The following is a 19,044-nucleotide window of genomic DNA, read 5'->3' as shown; positions in this document are numbered from 1 at the left end:
TCCTCTCCTACCACCCCTATTATTTTTTTTTATTTTTTTTTTTATTTATTTTTTTTTTATTTTATTGCAATGCTACAGTTTACAGAAAACACACACTCATATAACAATATACCAATCAGTGTTCGAAGACCTCGTCCAGCTCCTCGGGGGTCGGGTGCGTACCCAAGATACAGCACTCATTTCCCCTCTGAACAGCGACACTGAGGCGCTGAAACATAAAACTGGCCGCTCTTGGGTCTCTAGTCTTCCCAATGAGTTCCTCGCCCAGCTCCTTCAGGAACTTAAGTGCACATTTACCCCAGGCGCCCAGAGTCTCAGAGCCTATTGGCACGAACCTGTAACAACGTTCTAGGTCCCTGTACTTGTTAGTTTTCTGGGTCTCCCTGAAGGTGGCTGCCCTACCTCCCTCAGCTGTGCTGTAAGGTAGAAAGGTATCAGCCAATGTAGACGCACACGTGTAGTCCCACACGACCTGTTTACCTTCCCTCCACGGCTGCAGGGTGACTCCATCTGGCCGTTTTTGGCTGTTGTCAGGCCTGCACAACTGAGGTTCCCTTTGTGCTGGACACCCAGCTGAAGCCAAACTTCTCTTGATGATGTCATTGACTGCTTCATGTCTGGCAATCTTTCCCTGTGTCTTACGACAGATGAGACCATGGCTGCCGTATTGGTCTGCCCGTGCATGGCCGCAAACACACCGGTGCTCGGTGGAGATAGGGGCGGCAAGGCGCAGAGCAACACCAATACTTAGGGTCCGATGGTCCAGGCGGGTGCCCAAGGCGGAATTAGGGACTGCCAACAGGAAGTCCCCGGCATGGGGCGCTTGCACAGCTAGAAGACGCGCTTTGTCCTTCCCAGAAGCTGCCTCCAGCAATGATGTGGCGATGTTCTCCACTATGGGGCTATCCCATTTGGACTGTTTGCAGTCATTTGGAAAAGTCGGTCGAGGATGAGAGTTGACGAGAGTGTCCCACTGACAGGCTCCTTCCGCGAATTTGGGATCATGAATCCCAATGGAGTCTCTTAGGTGTTCCGGTAGTATTTCCTTAACTAATTCACCTGTTGCATATATATATATATATATATATATATATATATATATATATATATATATATATATATATATATATATATATATATATATATGTTGTACCTAGTAGCCAGAACTCAGTACTCGGCCTACTATGCACGACGCGATTTCCTTAATAAGCCAAGTTTTCTCGAATTTATGTATTTTTCTAGTTTTTTCTTTATGAAATGATAAAATTATTAATTTCACTATGTATGAGTAAATTGTATTTTATTGGAGTTAAAACTAAGGTAGATATATGACCGAACCTAACCAATCCTACCTAACCTAACCTAACCTATCTTAACCAAACCTAAACTAGCATAACTAAGTCAATTATTTATGTTCTTAATATAATATAATATTAATGATTCAAATAAACTGATTGGAAACATTTTATTGAAAAAATAGAAAATCACTCGGCCTATTAGGCAAAACGACCCTTGCATATTAGGCCGAGAAGTGCATTCTGGCTACTAGGTACGACATATATATATATATATATAGATATGTCGTACCTAGTAGCCAGAACGCACTTCTCAGCCTACTATGCAAGGCCCGATTTGCCTAATAAGCCAAGTTTTCCTGAAATAATATATTTTCTCTAATTTTTTAAACATTATATATATATATATATATATATATATATATATATATATATATATATATATATATATATATATATATATATATATATATATATATATATATATGCAACAATGATCACAAAAACACTGATCCAAGTATGCAGAATAACCACATATGAAAAAATTTTTGGTGGTCAGGTGATCTGCCCAGGCGGATATAAAAAGTCTGATCAGCAATCTTATCCTCATTCTACTTTGCTCTGACGAAGGCGAATTAGCCGAAAACGCGTTAAGCATTTTCTATTTTTCATATGTGGTTATTCTGCATATATATATATATATATATATATATATATATATATATATATATATATATATATATATATATATATATATATATATATATATATATATATACATGCATGATTCATTGAATATGATAGCATATTCCGTATTAACTATTTTCTGATTTAGGGCTTCTATCCCTCTTACTAGTGTTCCTGCATCAGGGTTCAGCTGGAAGAGTTCACCAAAAGTCATGTTCGTTTTTCAAGGTGAAGAAAAAGAAGTGAATAACTGAATAATGTATTGCACTTATTATAAAATCGCACGACGTTTCGAACCTACATGGTTCATTCTCAAGTGATAAGAAATTACAAAACTCGGTAGATTTATACCAGTACGGGGCCAGGTAAACACATAAGTGGAAAACGGGGGTAAATAGTGGCACATACGATGATTCAAGCTCAAGTTCATGTTTATTGAGACAAGAAAAAAATAAATTTCAAAGGGATGTATACAATGATTAATCAGATGTAACAGACCTATTATGTTGAGCAATGTCTTCTGTGTTTCAGGAGGAAACAGGAGTAGAAGCTAGGAAAAGGGGAGGAAAGGAAGTAGGGGGGAAAGGGGGGGGGGGAAGAGACCAGGGTGCAGCCAGGCGCCACCCCCCCTCCCTCCCAACCCCTCCTACTTTATGTATATCTATAATTTGTCTGTTTCAAGACTGCATGCCAGATGCTTGGGGCTAGCCTCACGCAACTTGCAGGGGAAATAGCCCCCCTCCCATGCAACTAATTTTCATCTGAAGTAATGTATTTCACTACCTTAACGATATGTAATGTATTTCACTACCTTAACGATAAGTAATATATTTCACTACAATAACGATAAGTAATATATTTCACTACAATAACGATAAGTAATGTATTTCACTACACTAACGATAAGTAATGTATTTCACTACACTAACGATAAGTAATGTATTTCACTACACTAACGATAAGTAATGTATTTCACTACACTAACGATAAGTAATGTATTTCACTACAATAACGATAAGTAATGTATTTCACTACAATAACGATAAGTAATATATTTCACTACAATAACGATAAGTAATGTATTTCACTACAATAACGATAAGTAATGTATTTCACTACACTAACGATAAGTAATATACTTGACTACAACAATGTTAAGTAAGATACTGGCCTACAATAAGGAGTGACCAAGAGGTGAGGGCAGTGACTACGAGGAGGGCGGAGTGACCATTAACAGCCATGCACCTGGAGGCCGCCACTCAGCACATTAACGAGCCTCACCACAAACACACTTCTCCTCCCTTAATGATGACATTGATGAACCAATCCTCAGGGGCCGTCATGAGGGTTCGAACCTATGCGCAGAGTGTTCCCAGCTGCAGGCGCTAGTGGATGTGTCCGCTGGTGGATCACGATAATGTATCCGTGTGATGACAATAACCCAGAGAGTGTGCCGGGAGAATACGTAATTACTGCATTATTAAGTATTGTGTATGCCTTTCCATTGGAGACTTTCAGCGCCGTGGAGAGGGGGGGGGGACCTGCTGCCTGGGTAACAGCTTCTTCCCCGAATCAACCTACCCTGGCTTTGCGCCCAGGTGCGGCCACTCCAGACCAGGCCGACGCCAGTGTACAAGTCCATAGTCTCCTGAGACTGATGGATGCCTACTACTACTACTACTACTACTACTACTACTACTACTACTACTACTACTACTACTACATTAAGTTAGTAAACACTACCAATAGAACCTCCAACGACGCTTGTTTTCTCTAAGGAAACGAAGGCTAGGAGATCCAAGTCTCACCTGTCAGAAGAAGAAGTATCTGAGCAACCCGACCCGTCCTCTCAACTAGTACGTCTCATTTTGTACCTTGTGGTCCCCCAACGTACATATTACAAAGTATTGTAAAAAGTAGCGGCTCACAAATGTCCACGTTTTCTAATCATTGATAGGTTAGGTTAGGTGGGAGGCTTGGGTTAGTGCGTGTGTGGTTAGGTTAGGTGGGAGGCTTGGGTTAGTGCGTGTGTGGTGAGGTTAGGTGGGAGGCTTGGGTTAGTGCGTGTGTGGTGAGGTTAGGTGGGAGGCTTGGGTTAGTGTGTGTGTGGTGAGGTTAGGTGGGAGGCTTGGGTTAGTGCGTGTGTGGTGAGGTTAGGTGGGAGGCTTGGGTTAGTGTGTGTGTGGTTAGGTTAGGTGGGAGGCTTGGGTTAGTGCGTGTGTGGTGAGGTTAGGTGGGAGGCTTGGGTTAGTGCGTGTGTGGTGAGGTTAGGTGGGAGGCTTGGGTTAGTGTGTGTGTGGTGAGGTTAGGTGGGAGGCTTGGGTTAGTGTGTGTGTGGTGAGGTTAGGTGGGAGGCTTGGGTTAGTGTGTGTGTGGTGAGGTTAGGTGGGAGGCTTGGGTTAGTGCGTGTGTGTTGAGGTAGGACTCAAGTGTGCACCAAGAGGACGTGCTGGCGGTGTGAGGCGGGCGGTGAGGGTCCAGCAGCAGCTCCCAGTAGACGCACCACAACACCTGCCACGCTCTTCCCTCGGCCACACAACATTACTCTCTGGTGGCCTCAGTGTTGTTATAATTTCATTATTTACGTAACTGATGAACAAACGTTTAGAGACCATCAATTTAAAACAAATGCAATACTAAAAGTCAATCCTTTACGGCCGTAGTAATAATAATAATAGAACCAGAAGAAGTCAAAAAAGAGGTCAAAGAAGAAGAAGCCTAAGAAGAAAACGAAGAAGTAGAACAGGAGGAAGTCGAAGAAGAGGAAGGAGTTATAGTAGTAGTTGTAGTAGTGGTAGTACTAGCAGTAGTAGTAGTAGTAGTAGTAGTAGTCGTCGTAGTAGTAGTAGTAGTAGTAGTCGTCGTAGTAGTAGTAGTAGTAGTAGTCGTCGTAGTAATAGTAGTAGTGGTAGTGACAGCATTAGCAGTAAGAATATATTAGTGTCACACTTTCCTTGTAATATGAGTGTTGTTCAGTGGGGTATTGCGCCGCGTCAGTACACTCAGCTGGCGGGAGCAGCCCAGGCCACAGCAACTCATCCTCTGAATTGACAGTTCGGTTAAATACTAAGTGTAATAAGTACATTTCCTGACTGTTATACAAAGTACATAATTGCATCTATTTGGCTGTTACATTTACCTCCCTATTTATTCTCATCGTTTTCTGTTTAAACGCTCAGAATTTTAGGATGAAGTTTTAAAGTTCAGTTTGCTATACACAAGTTTTAAATAGCAGGAATTTCTTTTTCAGTTTTATTGTTTTATTAAACAATAAAGATTTAAACAAAATTTCAACATATCCTGAGTTACTTTACAATTTATTGATATATTTTAGTTTTGTTGTATTAGTTTTATAAAACTGTAATATCAATATAGCTATAGGTTAAGTACTAATTGTAATTAAGAAACAATAAAATGCTTATCTTCAAACACTAAGACGGTTGGGTTAGATCGTGGTTTTCTATTCGGTTTTTCAGGTAGACTCAAATATTCACAATATACTTGACAGTACGATATAATACTAAGTGAAAATAAGTTTAATTCCTGATTGCTATGAATAGTACATAATTGCACTTATTTGTGCTGTTACATTTACCGCCCCATTCTTGGAGGACGGGCTGGTCAAAGAGGGAGCGTGTGGAGAGAGCCTTCTGCTGTACCGTCCTCACCTCACCTCTTCTCTCAGGCTCAGCACTGGCAGCAGCTGCAACAGTGGTGTTGCTGGACGGTATATAACCTCGGAACACACTCTTGTGTTTAACCTTACGGGCTATTCATGCCCGTGCCACCTTTTGGGTGGCTTAATCTTCATCAATCTTGTGTTTATTACGGGCTATTCATGCCCGTGCTACCTTTTAGATGGCTTAATCTTCATCAATCAATCTTGTGTTCTATGTCTCCCCCCCCCCTTCCCCACATTTACTCTATGTTAATCACCCCCCTCCTCTCCCTTTCTCCTGTCCACCAGGCTCACCTCTGCACCCCCTCCTCCTCTCATGCCCGCCCCAACGCTACGTCTACTCCTTGTCTCAACCTGTCTACTCCTCGTCTCGACCTGTGTACTCCTCGTCTCAACCTGTCTACTCGTCTCAACCTGTCTACTCCTCGTCACAACCTGTCTACTCCTCGTCTTAACCTGTCTACTCCTCGTCACAACCTGTCTACTCCTCGTCTCAACCTGTCTACTCCTCGTCTCAACCTGTCTACTCCTCGTCACAATCTGTCTACTCTTCGTCTCAACCTGTCTACTCCTCGTCTCAACCTGTCTACTCCTCGTCTCAACCTGTCTACTCCTCGTCACAACCTGTCTACTCCTCGTCACAACCTGTCTACTCCTCGTCTTAACCTGTCTACTCCTCGTCTCAACCTGTCTACTCCTCGTCACAACCTGTCTACTCCTCGTCTCAACCTGTCTACTCTTCGTCTCAACCTGTCTACTCCTCGTCTCAACCTGTCTACTCCTCGTCACAACCTGTCTACTCCTCGTCACAACCTGTCTACTCCTCGTCTTAACCTGTCTACTCCTCGTCTCAACCTGTCTACTCGTCTCAACCTGTCTACTCCTCGTCACAACCTGTCTACTCCTCGTCTTAACCTGTCTACTCCTCGTCTCAACCTGTCTACTCGTCTCAACCTGTCTACTCCTCGTCTCAACCTGTCTACTCCTCATCACAACCTGTCTACTCCTCGTCTTAACCTGTCTACTCCTCGTCTCAACCTGTCTACTCCTCGTCTCAACCTGTCTACTCCTCGTCACAACCTGTCTACTCCTCGTCACAACCTGTCTACTCCTCGTCTCAACCTGTCTACTCCTCGTCACAACCTGTCTACTCCTCGTCTCAACCTGTCTACTCCTCCGTCTGCCTGACAGTTTCCATTCATCCGTAACTAACAAACAAACAAAAAAATACTAGTTTCGAATGGTCATTTCTTCCCCTCCTGTCCTCTGTCTCATCTCTTCTTGCTCGCTAACTACTTCACCCCTTCCCATCTCCACCCTCCTCTCTTCCTCTCTTTACACTCCTCCCCTTACCTTTCCCACTTTACCCTCTTCCCCCCTCCCTTAACTCTCCAGCCACGACCCCTCCTCCAAGACTCCATATAGCCACGACCCGTCCTCCAAGACTCCCTATAGCCACGACCCGCCCTCCAAGACTCCCTATAGCCACGACCCGCCCTCCAAGACTCCCTATAGCCACGACCCGTCCTCCAAGACTCCCTATAGCCACGACCCGCCCTTCAATACTCCCTATAGCCACGACCGGTCCTCCAAGACTCTCATACACAGGTTATTTGAAGCAGGTTGACAAGGAACAGTGATGAAGACAGTGTGCAGTGAAGGAAGTAACAGTGATGATGGCCTTGTGTAATGATTACTGTGATGAAAATACTGTTTAGTGAGCATGGGTACAGTGAAGGTACTGTGTTGTGCAGATGGTTACAGTGATGAAGATAGGGTGTAGTGTAGAGTAGCTGCAGCAAGAACTGGGAAAAAAAAGAGGTCACAGATCCTGTATCGACTTGAGAATGGTCCAGGACGGACCGAAACGCCGTCGTCCCTTCACTTTCTAGTGTGAGGTCTGATCAACATATTCCAGCCACGTTATTGTGACTCCTCGTCTGCACACAGATGCTGTAACCTGGCCATATATTTAAGAGAGATAACGACACAAAATAAAGGTTGTCAATCAGTGAAGTTACTCACCGTTGGAGACAATAGTGTTGGGAACTGTAGCAGGTTCCTGCTACAGTTCCTGCTGTAGTTCCTGCTACAGTTCCAAAGGATACCTGATCAACCAGGCTGTGACTCATACGTCAGGCTGCGAGCAGCCGCGTCCAACAGCCTGGTTGATCAGTCCGGCAACCAGGAGGCCTGGTCGACGACCGGGCCGCGGGGACGCTAAGCCCCGGAAGCACCTCAAGGTAAGGTAACCTCAAGGTAAGGTAGGTCTGGTGCTTCTTCATATGTGGCACTACTCCCATAGATTTAACTAGATATGTTTTGATCATGTCTGATGCAAGGGATTTCTTTGTTATCTCTATACCAGGCCCACGCGCGTGCACGCACAAGAAGCAACAGGGAACGGTGGAAAGCAACAGGCAACGGTGGGAAGCAACAGGCAACGGTGGAAAGCAACAGGCAACGGTGGGAAACAACAGGCAACGGTGGAAAGCAACAGGCAACGGTGGAAAGCAACAGGCAACGGTGGAAAGCAACAGGCAACGGTGGAAAGCAACAGGCAACGGTGGAAAGCAACAGGCAACGGTGGAAAGCAACAGGTAACGGTGGAAAGCAACAGGCAACGGTGGAAAGCAACAGGTAACGGTGGAAAGCAACAGGCAACGGTGGAAAGCAACAGGGAACGGTAGAAAGCAACAGGCAACGGTGGAAAGCAACAGGGAACGGTGGAAAGCAACAGGCAACGGTGGGAAACAACAGGCAACGGTGGAAAGCAACAAGCAACGGTGGACACAACAGGCAACGCTGGAAAAGCAACAGGCAACGATGGAAAGTAACAAGCAACGGTGGGAAACAACAGACAACGATGGAAAGCAACAGGCAACGGTGGGAAACAACAGACAATGATGGAAAGCAACAGGCAACGGTGGAAAGCAACAGGCAACGGTGGGAAACAACAGGCAACGGTGGAAAGCAACAGGCAACGGTGGAAAGTAACAAGCAACGGTGGAAAGCAACAGACAACGGTGGAAAGCAACAGGCAACGGTGGAAAGCAACAGACAACGGTGGAAAGCAACAGACAACGGTGGAAAGCAACAAGCAACGGTGGACACAACAGGCAACGCTGGAAAAGCAACAGGCAACGATGGAAAGTAACAAGCAACGGTGGGAAACAACAGGCAACGGTGGAAAGCAACAGGCAACGGTGGAAAGCAACAGACAACGGTGGAAAGCAACAAGCAACGGTGGACACAACAGGCAACGCTGGAAAAGCAACAGGCAACGATGGAAAGTAACAAGCAACGGTGGGAAACAACAGACAACGATGGAAAGCAACAGGCAACGGTGGGAAACAACAGGAAACGGTGGAAATTGTCAAAGACCATGCCGTGATTTCCGGTGTGAGAGTTTTGTCACTATAGCACAGGTCCCGTCGGACTCTGGCCCACTGTGATGGTCGTGTGGGCCCACTGTGACGGTCGTGTGGGGCCACTGTGACGGTCGTGTAGGCCCACTGTGACGGTCGTGTGGGGCCACTGTGACGGTCGTGTGGGGCCACTGTGATGGTCGTGTGGGCCCACTGTGACGGTCGTGTGGGGCCACTGTGACGGTCGTGTGGGCCCACTGTGACGATCGTGTGGGGCCACTGTGACGGTCGTGTGGGGCCACTGTGATGGTCGTGTGGGCCCACTGTGACGGTCGTGTGGGGCCACTGTGACGGTCGTGTGGGCCCACTGTGACGGTCGTGTGGGGCAACTGTGACGGTCGTGTGGGGCCACTGTGACGGTCGTGTGGGCCCACTGTGACGGTCGTGTGGGGCCACTGTGACGGTCGTGTGGGCCCACTGTGACGGTCGTGTGGGGCCACTGTGACGGTCGTGTGGGGCTACTGTGACGGTCGTGTGGGGCCACTGTGACGGTCGTGTGGGCCCATTGTGACGGTCGTGTGGGGCCACTGTGACGGTCGTGTGGGCCCACTGTGACGGTCGTGTGGGCCCACTGTGACGGTCGTGTGGGGCCACTGTGACGGTCGTGTGGGCCCACTGTGACGGTCGTGTGGGGCCACTGTGACGGTCGTGTGGGCCCATTGTGACGGTCGTGTGGGGCCACTGTGATGGTCGTGTGGGCCCACTGTGACGGTCGTGTGGGGCCACTGTGACGGTCGTGTGGGGCCACTGTGATGGTCGTGTGGGGCCACTGTGATGGTCGTGTGGGGCCATTGTGATGGTCGTGTGGGGCCACTGTGATGGTCGTGTGGGGCCACTGTGATGGTGACGGTCGTGTGGGGCCACTGTGATGGTCGTGTGGGGGCCACTGTGATGGTCGTGTGGGGCCACTGTGATGGTCGTGTGGGGCCACTGTGATGGTCGTGTGGGGCCACTGTGATGGTCGTGTGGGGCCACTGTGATGGTGACGGTCGTGTGGGGCCACTGTGATGGTCGTGTGGGGCCACTGTGATGGTGACGGTCGTGTGGGGCCACTGTGATGGTGACGGTCGTGTGGGGCCACTGTGATGGTCGTGTGGAGCCACTGTGATGGTCGTGTGGGGCCACTGTGATGGTCGTGTGGGGCCACTGTGATGGTCGTGTGGGGCCACTGTGATGGTCGTGTGGGGCCACTGTGATGGTCGTGTGGGGCCACTGTGATGGTCGTGTGGGGCCACTGTGATGGTCGTGTGGGGCCACTGTGATGGTGACGGTCGTGTGGGGCCACTGTGATGGTCGTGTGGGGCCACTGTGATGGTCGTGTGGGGCCACTGTGATGGTGACGGTCGTGTGGGGCCACTGTGATGGTGACGGTCGTGTGGGGCCACTGTGATGGTCGTGTGGGGCCACTGTGATGGTGACGGTCGTGTGGGGCCACTGTGATGGTGACGGTCGTGTGGGGCCACTGTGATGGTGACGGTCGTGTGGGGCCACTGTGATGGTGACGGTCGTGTGGGGCCACTGTGATGGTGACGGTCGTGTGGGGCCACTGTGATGGTCGTGTGGGGCCACTGTGATGGTGATGGTCGTGTGGGGCCACTGTGATGGTCGTGTGGGGCTACTGTGATGGTCGTGTGGGGCCACTGTGATGGTCGTGTGGGGCCACTGTGATGGTGACGGTCATGTGGGGCCACTGTGATGGTGACGGTCGTGTGGGGCCACTGTGATGGTGATGGTCGTGTGGGGCCACTCTGATGGTCGTGTGGGGCCACTGTGATGGTCGTGTGGGGCCACTCTGATGGTCGTGTGGGGCCACTGTGATGGTCGTGTGGGGCCACTGTGATGGTGACGGTCGTGTGAGGCCACTGTGATGGTGACGGTCGTGTGGGGCCACTGTGATGGTGATGGTCGTGTGGGGCCACTGTGATGGTGACGGTCGTGTGGGGCCACTGTGATGGTGACGGTCGTGTGGGGCCACTGTGATGGTGACGGTCGTGTGGGGCCACTGTGATGGTGACGGTCGTGTGGGGCCACTGTGATGGTGACGGTCGTGTGGGGCCACTGTGATGGTGATGGTCGTGTGGGGCCACTGTGATGGTGACGGTCGTGTGGGGCCACTGTGATGGTCGTGTGGGGCCAGTGTGATGGTCGTGTGGGGCCATTGTGATGGTGACGGTCGTGTGGGGCCACTGTGATGGTGATGGTCGTGTGGGGCCACTGTGATGGTGATGGTCGTGTGGGGCCACTGTGATGGTGGTGGTCGTGTGGGGCCACTGTGATGGTGATGGTCGTGTGGGGCCACTGTGATGGTGACGGTCGTGTGGGGCCACTGTGATGGTGATGGTCGTGTGGGGCCACTGTGATGGTGATGGTTGTGTGGGGCCACTGTGATGGTGACGGTCGTGTGGGGCCACTGTGATGATGATGGTCGTTTGGGGCCACTGTGATGGTGATGGTCGTGTGGGGCCACTGTGATGATGATGGTCGTGTGGGGCCACTGTGATGGTGACGGTCGTGTGGGGCCACTGTGATGGTGATGGTCGTGTGGGGCCACTGTGATGGTGATGGTCGTGTGGGGCCACTGTGATGGTGATGGTCGTGTGGGGCCACTGTGATGGTGACGGTCGTGTGGGGCACTGTGATGGTCGTGTGGGACCACTGTGATGGTCGTGTGGGGCCACTGTGATGGTGACGGTCGTGTGGGGCCACTGTGATGGTGACGGTCGTGTGGGGCCACTGTGATGGTGACGGTCGTGTGGGGCCACTGTGATGGTGACGGTCGTGTGGGGCCACTGTGATGGTGACGGTCGTGTGGGGCCACTGTGATGGTGACGGTCGTGTGGGGCCACTGTGATGGTCGTGTGGGGCCACTGTGATGGTGATGGTCGTGTGGGGCCACTGTGATGGTGACGGTCGTGTGGGGCCACTGAGATGGTGATGGTCGTGTGGGGCCACTGTGATGGTGATGGTCGTGTGGGGCCACTGTGATGGTGACGGTCGTGTGGGGCCACTGTGATGGTGACGGTCGTGTGGGACCACTGTGATGGTGACGGTCGTGTGGGGCCACTGTGATGGTGATGGTCGTGTGGGGCCACTGTGATGGTGGTGGTCGTGTGGGGCCACTGTGATGGTGATGGTCGTGTGGGGCCACTGTGATGGTGACGGTCGTGTGGGGCCACTGTGATGGTGATGGTCGTGTGGGGCCACTGTGATGGTGATGGTTGTGTGGGGCCACTGTGATGGTGACGGTCGTGTGGGGCCACTGTGATGATGATGGTCGTTTGGGGCCACTGTGATGGTGATGGTCGTGTGGGGCCACTGTGATGATGATGGTCGTGTGGGGCCACTGTGATGGTGACGGTCGTGTGGGGCCACTGTGATGGTGATGGTCGTGTGGGGCCACTGTGATGGTGATGGTCGTGTGGGGCCACTGTGATGGTGATGGTCGTGTGGGGCCACTGTGATGGTGACGGTCGTGTGGGGCACTGTGATGGTCGTGTGGGACCACTGTGATGGTCGTGTGGGGCCACTGTGATGGTGACGGTCGTGTGGGGCCACTGTGATGGTGACGGTCGTGTGGGGCCACTGTGATGGTGACGGTCGTGTGGGGCCACTGTGATGGTGACGGTCGTGTGGGGCCACTGTGATGGTCGTGTGGGGCCACTGTGATGGTGATGGTCGTGTGGGGCCACTGTGATGGTGACGGTCGTGTGGGGCCACTGAGATGGTGATGGTCGTGTGGGGCCACTGTGATGGTGATGGTCGTGTGGGGCCACTGTGATGGTGACGGTCGTGTGGGGCCACTGTGATGGTGGTGGTCGTGTGGGGCCACTGTGATGGTGATGGTCGTGTGGGGCCACTGTGATGGTGATGGTCGTGTGGGGCCACTGTGATGGTGATGGTCGTGTGGGACCACTGTGATGGTGACGGTCGTGTGGGGCCACTGTGATGGTGATGGTCGTGTGGGGCCACTGTGATGGTGATGGTCGTGTGGGGCCACTGTGATGGTGATGGTCGTGTGGGGCCACTGTGATGGTCGTGTGGGGCCACTGTGATGGTGATGGTCGTGTGGGGCCACTGTGATAGTGATGGTCGTGTGGGGCCACTGTGATGGTGATGGTCGTGTGGGGCCATTGTGATGGTGATGGTCGTGTGGGGCCACTGTGATGGTAACGGTCGTGTGGGGCCACTGTGATGGTGATGGTCGTGTGGGGCCACTGTGATGGTGATGGTCGTGTGGGGCCACTGTGATGGTCGTGTGGGGCCACTGTGATGGTGATGGTTGTGTGGGGCCACTGTGATGGTGACGGTCGTGTGGGGCCACTGTGATGGTGATGGTCGTGTGGGGCCACTGTGATGGTCGTGTGGGGCCACTGTGATGGTCGTGTGGGGCCACTGTGATGATGATGGTCGTGTGGGGCCACTGTGATGGTGATGGTCGTGTGGGGCCACTGTGATGGTGACGGTCGTGTGGGGCCACTGTGATGGTCGTGTGGGGCCACTGTGATGATGATGGTCGTGTGGGGCCACTGTGATGGTGACGGTCGTGTGGGGCCACTGTGATGGTGATGGTCGTGTGGGGCCACTGTGATGGTGATGGTTGTGTGGGGCCACTGTGATGGTGACGGTCGTGTGGGGCCACTGTGATGATGATGGTCGTGTGGGGCCACTGTGATGGTGACGGTCGTGTAGGACCACTGTGATGGTGATGGTCGTGTGTTGCCACTGTGATGGTGATGGTCGTGTGGGGCCACTGTGATGGTGATGGTCGTGTGGGGCCACTGTGATGGTGATGGTCGTGTGGGGCCACTGTGTTGGTGATGGTCGTGTGGGACCACTGTGATGGTCGTGTAGGACCACTGTGATGGTGTGGTCGTGTGGGGCCACTGTGATGGTGTGGTCGTGTGGGGCCACTGTAATGGTGATGGTCGTGTGGGGCCACTGTGATGGTGACGGTCGTGTGGGGCCACTGTGATGGTCGTGTGGGGCCACTGTGATGATGATGGTCGTGTGGGGCCACTGTGATGGTGACGGTCGTGTGGGGCCACTGTGATGGTGATGGTCGTGTGGGGCCACTATGATGATGATGGTCGTGTGGGGCCACTGTGATGGTGACGGTCGTGTAGGACCACTGTGATGGTGATGGTCGTGTGTTGCCACTGTGATGGTGATGGTCGTGTGGGGCCACTGTGATGGTGATGGTCGTGTGGGGCCACTGTGATGGTGATGGTCGTGTGGGGCCACTGTGTTGGTGATGGTCGTGTGGGACCACTGTGATGGTCGTGTAGGACCACTGTGATGGTGTGGTCGTGTGGGGCCACTGTGATGGTGATGGTCGTGTAGGACCACTGTGATGGTGTGGTCGTGTGGGGCCACTGTAATGGTGATGGTCGTGTAGGACCACTGTGATGGTGATTGTCGTGTGGGGCCACTGTGATGGTGATGGTCGTGTGGGACCACTGTGATGGTGATGGTCGTGTGGGGCCACTGTGATGGTGATGGTCGTGTGGGGCCACTGTGATGGTGATGGTCGTGTGGGGCCACTGTGATGGTGATGGTCGTGTGGGGCCACTGTGATGGTGATGGTCGTGTGGGGCCACTGTGATGGTGATGGTCGTGTGGGGCCACTGTGATGGTGATGGTCGTGTGGGGCCACTGTGATGGTCGTGTGGGGCCACTGTGATGGTGACGGTCGTGTGGGACCACTGTGATGGTGATGGTCGTGTGGGGCCACTGTGATGGTGACGGTCGTGTGGGGCCACTGTGATGGTGATGGTCGTGTAGGGCCACTGTTATGGTGATGGTCGTGTGGGGCCACTGTGATGGTGAAGGTCGTGTGGGGCCACTGTGATGGTGATGGTCGTGTGGGGCCACTATGATGGTGATGGGCGTATGGGGCCACTGTAATGGTGATGGTCGTGTGGGGCCACTGTGATGGTGATGGTCGTGTGGGGCCACTGTGATGGTGATGGTCGTGTGGGACCACTGTGATGGTGATGGTCGTGTGGGGCCACTGTGATGGTGATGGTCGTATGGGGCCACTGTGATGGTGATGGTCGTATGGGGCCACTGTGATGGTGATGGTCGTGTGGGGCCACTGTGATGGTGATGATCGTATGGGGCCACTGTGATGGTGATGGTCGTATGGGGCCATTGTGATTAAACACAGTGAACACAGTATTATGTTGTGCACAACCCGGGTAGTCAGAGGAGTATTGATCACCACTAGAGCCAGGTGAGCGCGTCACCCCTCCCTGGACTAGGTCACTATGCCACGTGGGTCATTACGGTGAGGACGGTGTAGTGGTCGCCTCCCCCCCCCCCAGTAGGCTCACAGTCAACACAACACAACACTCACTGGCAACACTGAGTCACCAACTCCCTTCATTATCACATCGCAATGAAATAAAATTTTATATGAACATTCGGATTTTATCGTATAATATTTTAATTTTTTTTTTAATTTTTAATAAAAATTTAATGTAATGAAAGGCAATTTTTTTTTATTTTTATTTTTTACATGCAAGCATGCGAATAAATACAATAAAAGCAAAGAGAACAAAAGAGCACAAAATCACGAAAGTAGTAAACCACAAAACACCGGGCGTAATGGCCGACCACAAAACACAATAATAAACACAAACACGGGGGAATACAGTAGAGAAACAACAACACTACAACACATGGCACCCGCACCCGCACCCGCACCCGCACCCGCACCCAACAAACACCAGAACATAATTATAGAGATCAAGGCACCGTAACCACACACGGAGAGGCACCAATACTAAATGATAATATACAATAATAAAGGAAATATAAACAGAAACAAAAGGAAAGCACAATTGCAATACATAATAATGATCACAAACCCAGGCCGGGCCACGCTAACACTCTGAATGGCACGCAACACTACCCAAACAAGCACACAATCAGTGCCATAAAAAAACAAACAAAAAATACAATCAGAAAAACATAATGGCATAAGAACAGGACACCCACAACCAGACACACCCACAACCAGACACACACACAACCAGACACACACACAACCAGACACACACAACCAGACACACACACAACCAGACACACCCACAACCAGACACACCCACAACCAGACACACACACAACCAGACACACCCACAACCAGACACACACACAACCAGACACACCCACAACCAGACACACACACAACCAGACACACCCACAACCAGACACACACACAACCAGACACACCCACAACCAGACACACACACAACCAGACACACCCACAACCAGACACACACACAACCAGACACACCCACAACCAGACACACACACAACCAGACACACCCACAACCAGACACACACACAACCAGACACACCCACAACCAGACACACACACAACCAGACACACACACAACCAGACACACCCACAACCAGACACACACACAACCAGACACACACACAACCAGACACACACAACCAGACACACACACAACCAGACACACCCACAACCAGACACACCCACAACCAGACACACACACAACCAGACACACCCACAACCAGACACACCCACAACCAGACACACACACAACCAGACACACACACAACCAGACACACCCACAACCAGACACACCCACAACCAGACACACCCACAACCAGACACACCCACAACCAGACACACACACAACCAGACACACACACAACCAGACACACACACAACCAGACACACACACAACCAGACACACACACAACCAGACACACACACAACCAGACACACACACAACCAGACACACACACAACCAGACACACACACAACCAGACACACACACAACCAGACACACCCACAACCAGACACACCCACAACCAGACACACCCACAACCAGACACACACACAACCAGACACACCCACAACCAGACACACCCACAACCAGACACACACACAACCAGACACACCCACAACCAGACACACCCACAACCAGACACACACACAACCAGACACACCCACAACCAGACACACCCACAACCAGACACACACACAACCAGACACACCCACAACCAGACACACCCACAACCAGACACACACACAACCAGACACACCCACAACCAGACACACCCACAACCAGACACACACACAACCAGACACACCCACAACCAGACACACACACAACCAGACACACACACAACCAGACACACCCACAACCAGACACACCCACAACCAGACACACCCACAACCAGACACACCCACAACCAGACACACACACAACCAGACACACACACAACCAGACACACACACAACCAGACACACACACAACCAGACACACACACAACCAGACACACCCACAACCAGACACACCCACAACCAGACACACACACAACCAGACACACCCACAACCAGACACACACACAACCAGACACACCCACAACCAGACACACCCACAACCAGACACACACACAACCAGACACACCCACAACCAGACACACACACAACCAGACACACACACAACCAGACACACCCACAACCAGACACACACACAACCAGACACACCCACAACCAGACACACCCACAACCAGACACACACACAACCAGACACACCCACAACCAGACACACCCACAACCAGACACACACACAACCAGACACACACACAACCAGACACACACACAACCAGACACACACACAACCAGACACACACACAACCAGACACACCCACAACCAGACACACCCACAACCAGACACACACACAACCAGACACACCCACAACCAGACACACCCACAACCAGACACACCCACAACCAGACACACACACAACCAGACACACCCACAACCAGACACAGCCACAACCAGACACACACACAACCAGACACACACACAACCAGACACACCCACAACCAGACACACCCACAACCAGACACACACACAACCGGACACACACACAACCGGACACACACACAACCGGACACACCCACAACCGGACACACACACAACCGGACACACACACAACCGGACACACCCACAACCAGACACACCCACAACCAGACACACCCACAACCAGACACACCCACAACCAGACACACCCACAACCAGACACACACACAACCAGACACACCCACAACCAGACACACCCACAACCAGACACACACACAACCAGACACACACACAACCAGACACACACACAACCAGACACACACACAACCAGACACACACACAACCAGACACACACACAACCAGACACACACACAACCAGACACACACACAACCAGACACACCCACAACCAGACACACACACAACCAGACACACCCACAACCAGACACACCCACAACCAGACACACCCACAACCAGACACACCCACAACCAGACACACACACAACCAGACACACACACAACCAGACACACCAACAACCAGACACACCCACAACCAGACACACACACAACCAGACACACACACAACCAGACACACACACAACCAGACACACACACAACCAGACACACACACAACCAGACACACCCACAACCAGACACACCCACAACCAGACACACCCACAACCAGACACACACACAACCAGACACACACACAACCAGACACACACACAACCAGACACACACACAACCAGACACACACACAACCAGACACACACACAACCAGACACACACACAACCAGACACACACACACAACCAGACACACACACACAACCAGACACACACACAACCAGACACACACACAACCAGACACACACACAACCAGACACACACACAACCAGACACACACACAACCAGACACACACACAACCAGACACACACACAACCAGACACACACACAACCAGACACACACAACCAGACACACCCACAACCAGACACACACACAACCAGACACACCCACAACCAGACACACACACAACCAGACACACACACAACCAGACACACCCACAACCAGACACACACACAACCAGACACACCCACAACCAGACACACCC

General features: G+C 51.3%; 2 protein-coding genes across 2 annotated transcripts in view; one reads left to right on the top strand and one right to left on the bottom strand.

The window, feature by feature from the left end:
* Positions 1-19,044, bottom strand: part of LOC123767555 (pseudouridine-5'-phosphate glycosidase) — a 214,951-nt gene that overhangs the window by 152,251 nt on the left and 43,656 nt on the right. The gene's annotated exons all lie outside the window — the stretch shown is intronic.
* On the top strand, positions 5,908-6,849 carry LOC138355363 (DNA-directed RNA polymerase II subunit RPB1-like). The gene has a single exon (XM_069310246.1). The coding sequence runs from the start codon at positions 5,908-5,910 to the stop codon at positions 6,847-6,849; it is 942 nt and encodes a 313-aa protein (XP_069166347.1).

The sequence above is a fragment of the Procambarus clarkii genome, chromosome 67, assembly GCF_040958095.1.
Source record: "Procambarus clarkii isolate CNS0578487 chromosome 67, FALCON_Pclarkii_2.0, whole genome shotgun sequence".
NCBI lineage: Eukaryota > Metazoa > Arthropoda > Malacostraca > Decapoda > Cambaridae > Procambarus > Procambarus clarkii.
The sequence above is the reverse complement of the archived record's forward strand: the minus strand, read 5'-3'. Positions and strand labels throughout refer to the sequence as shown.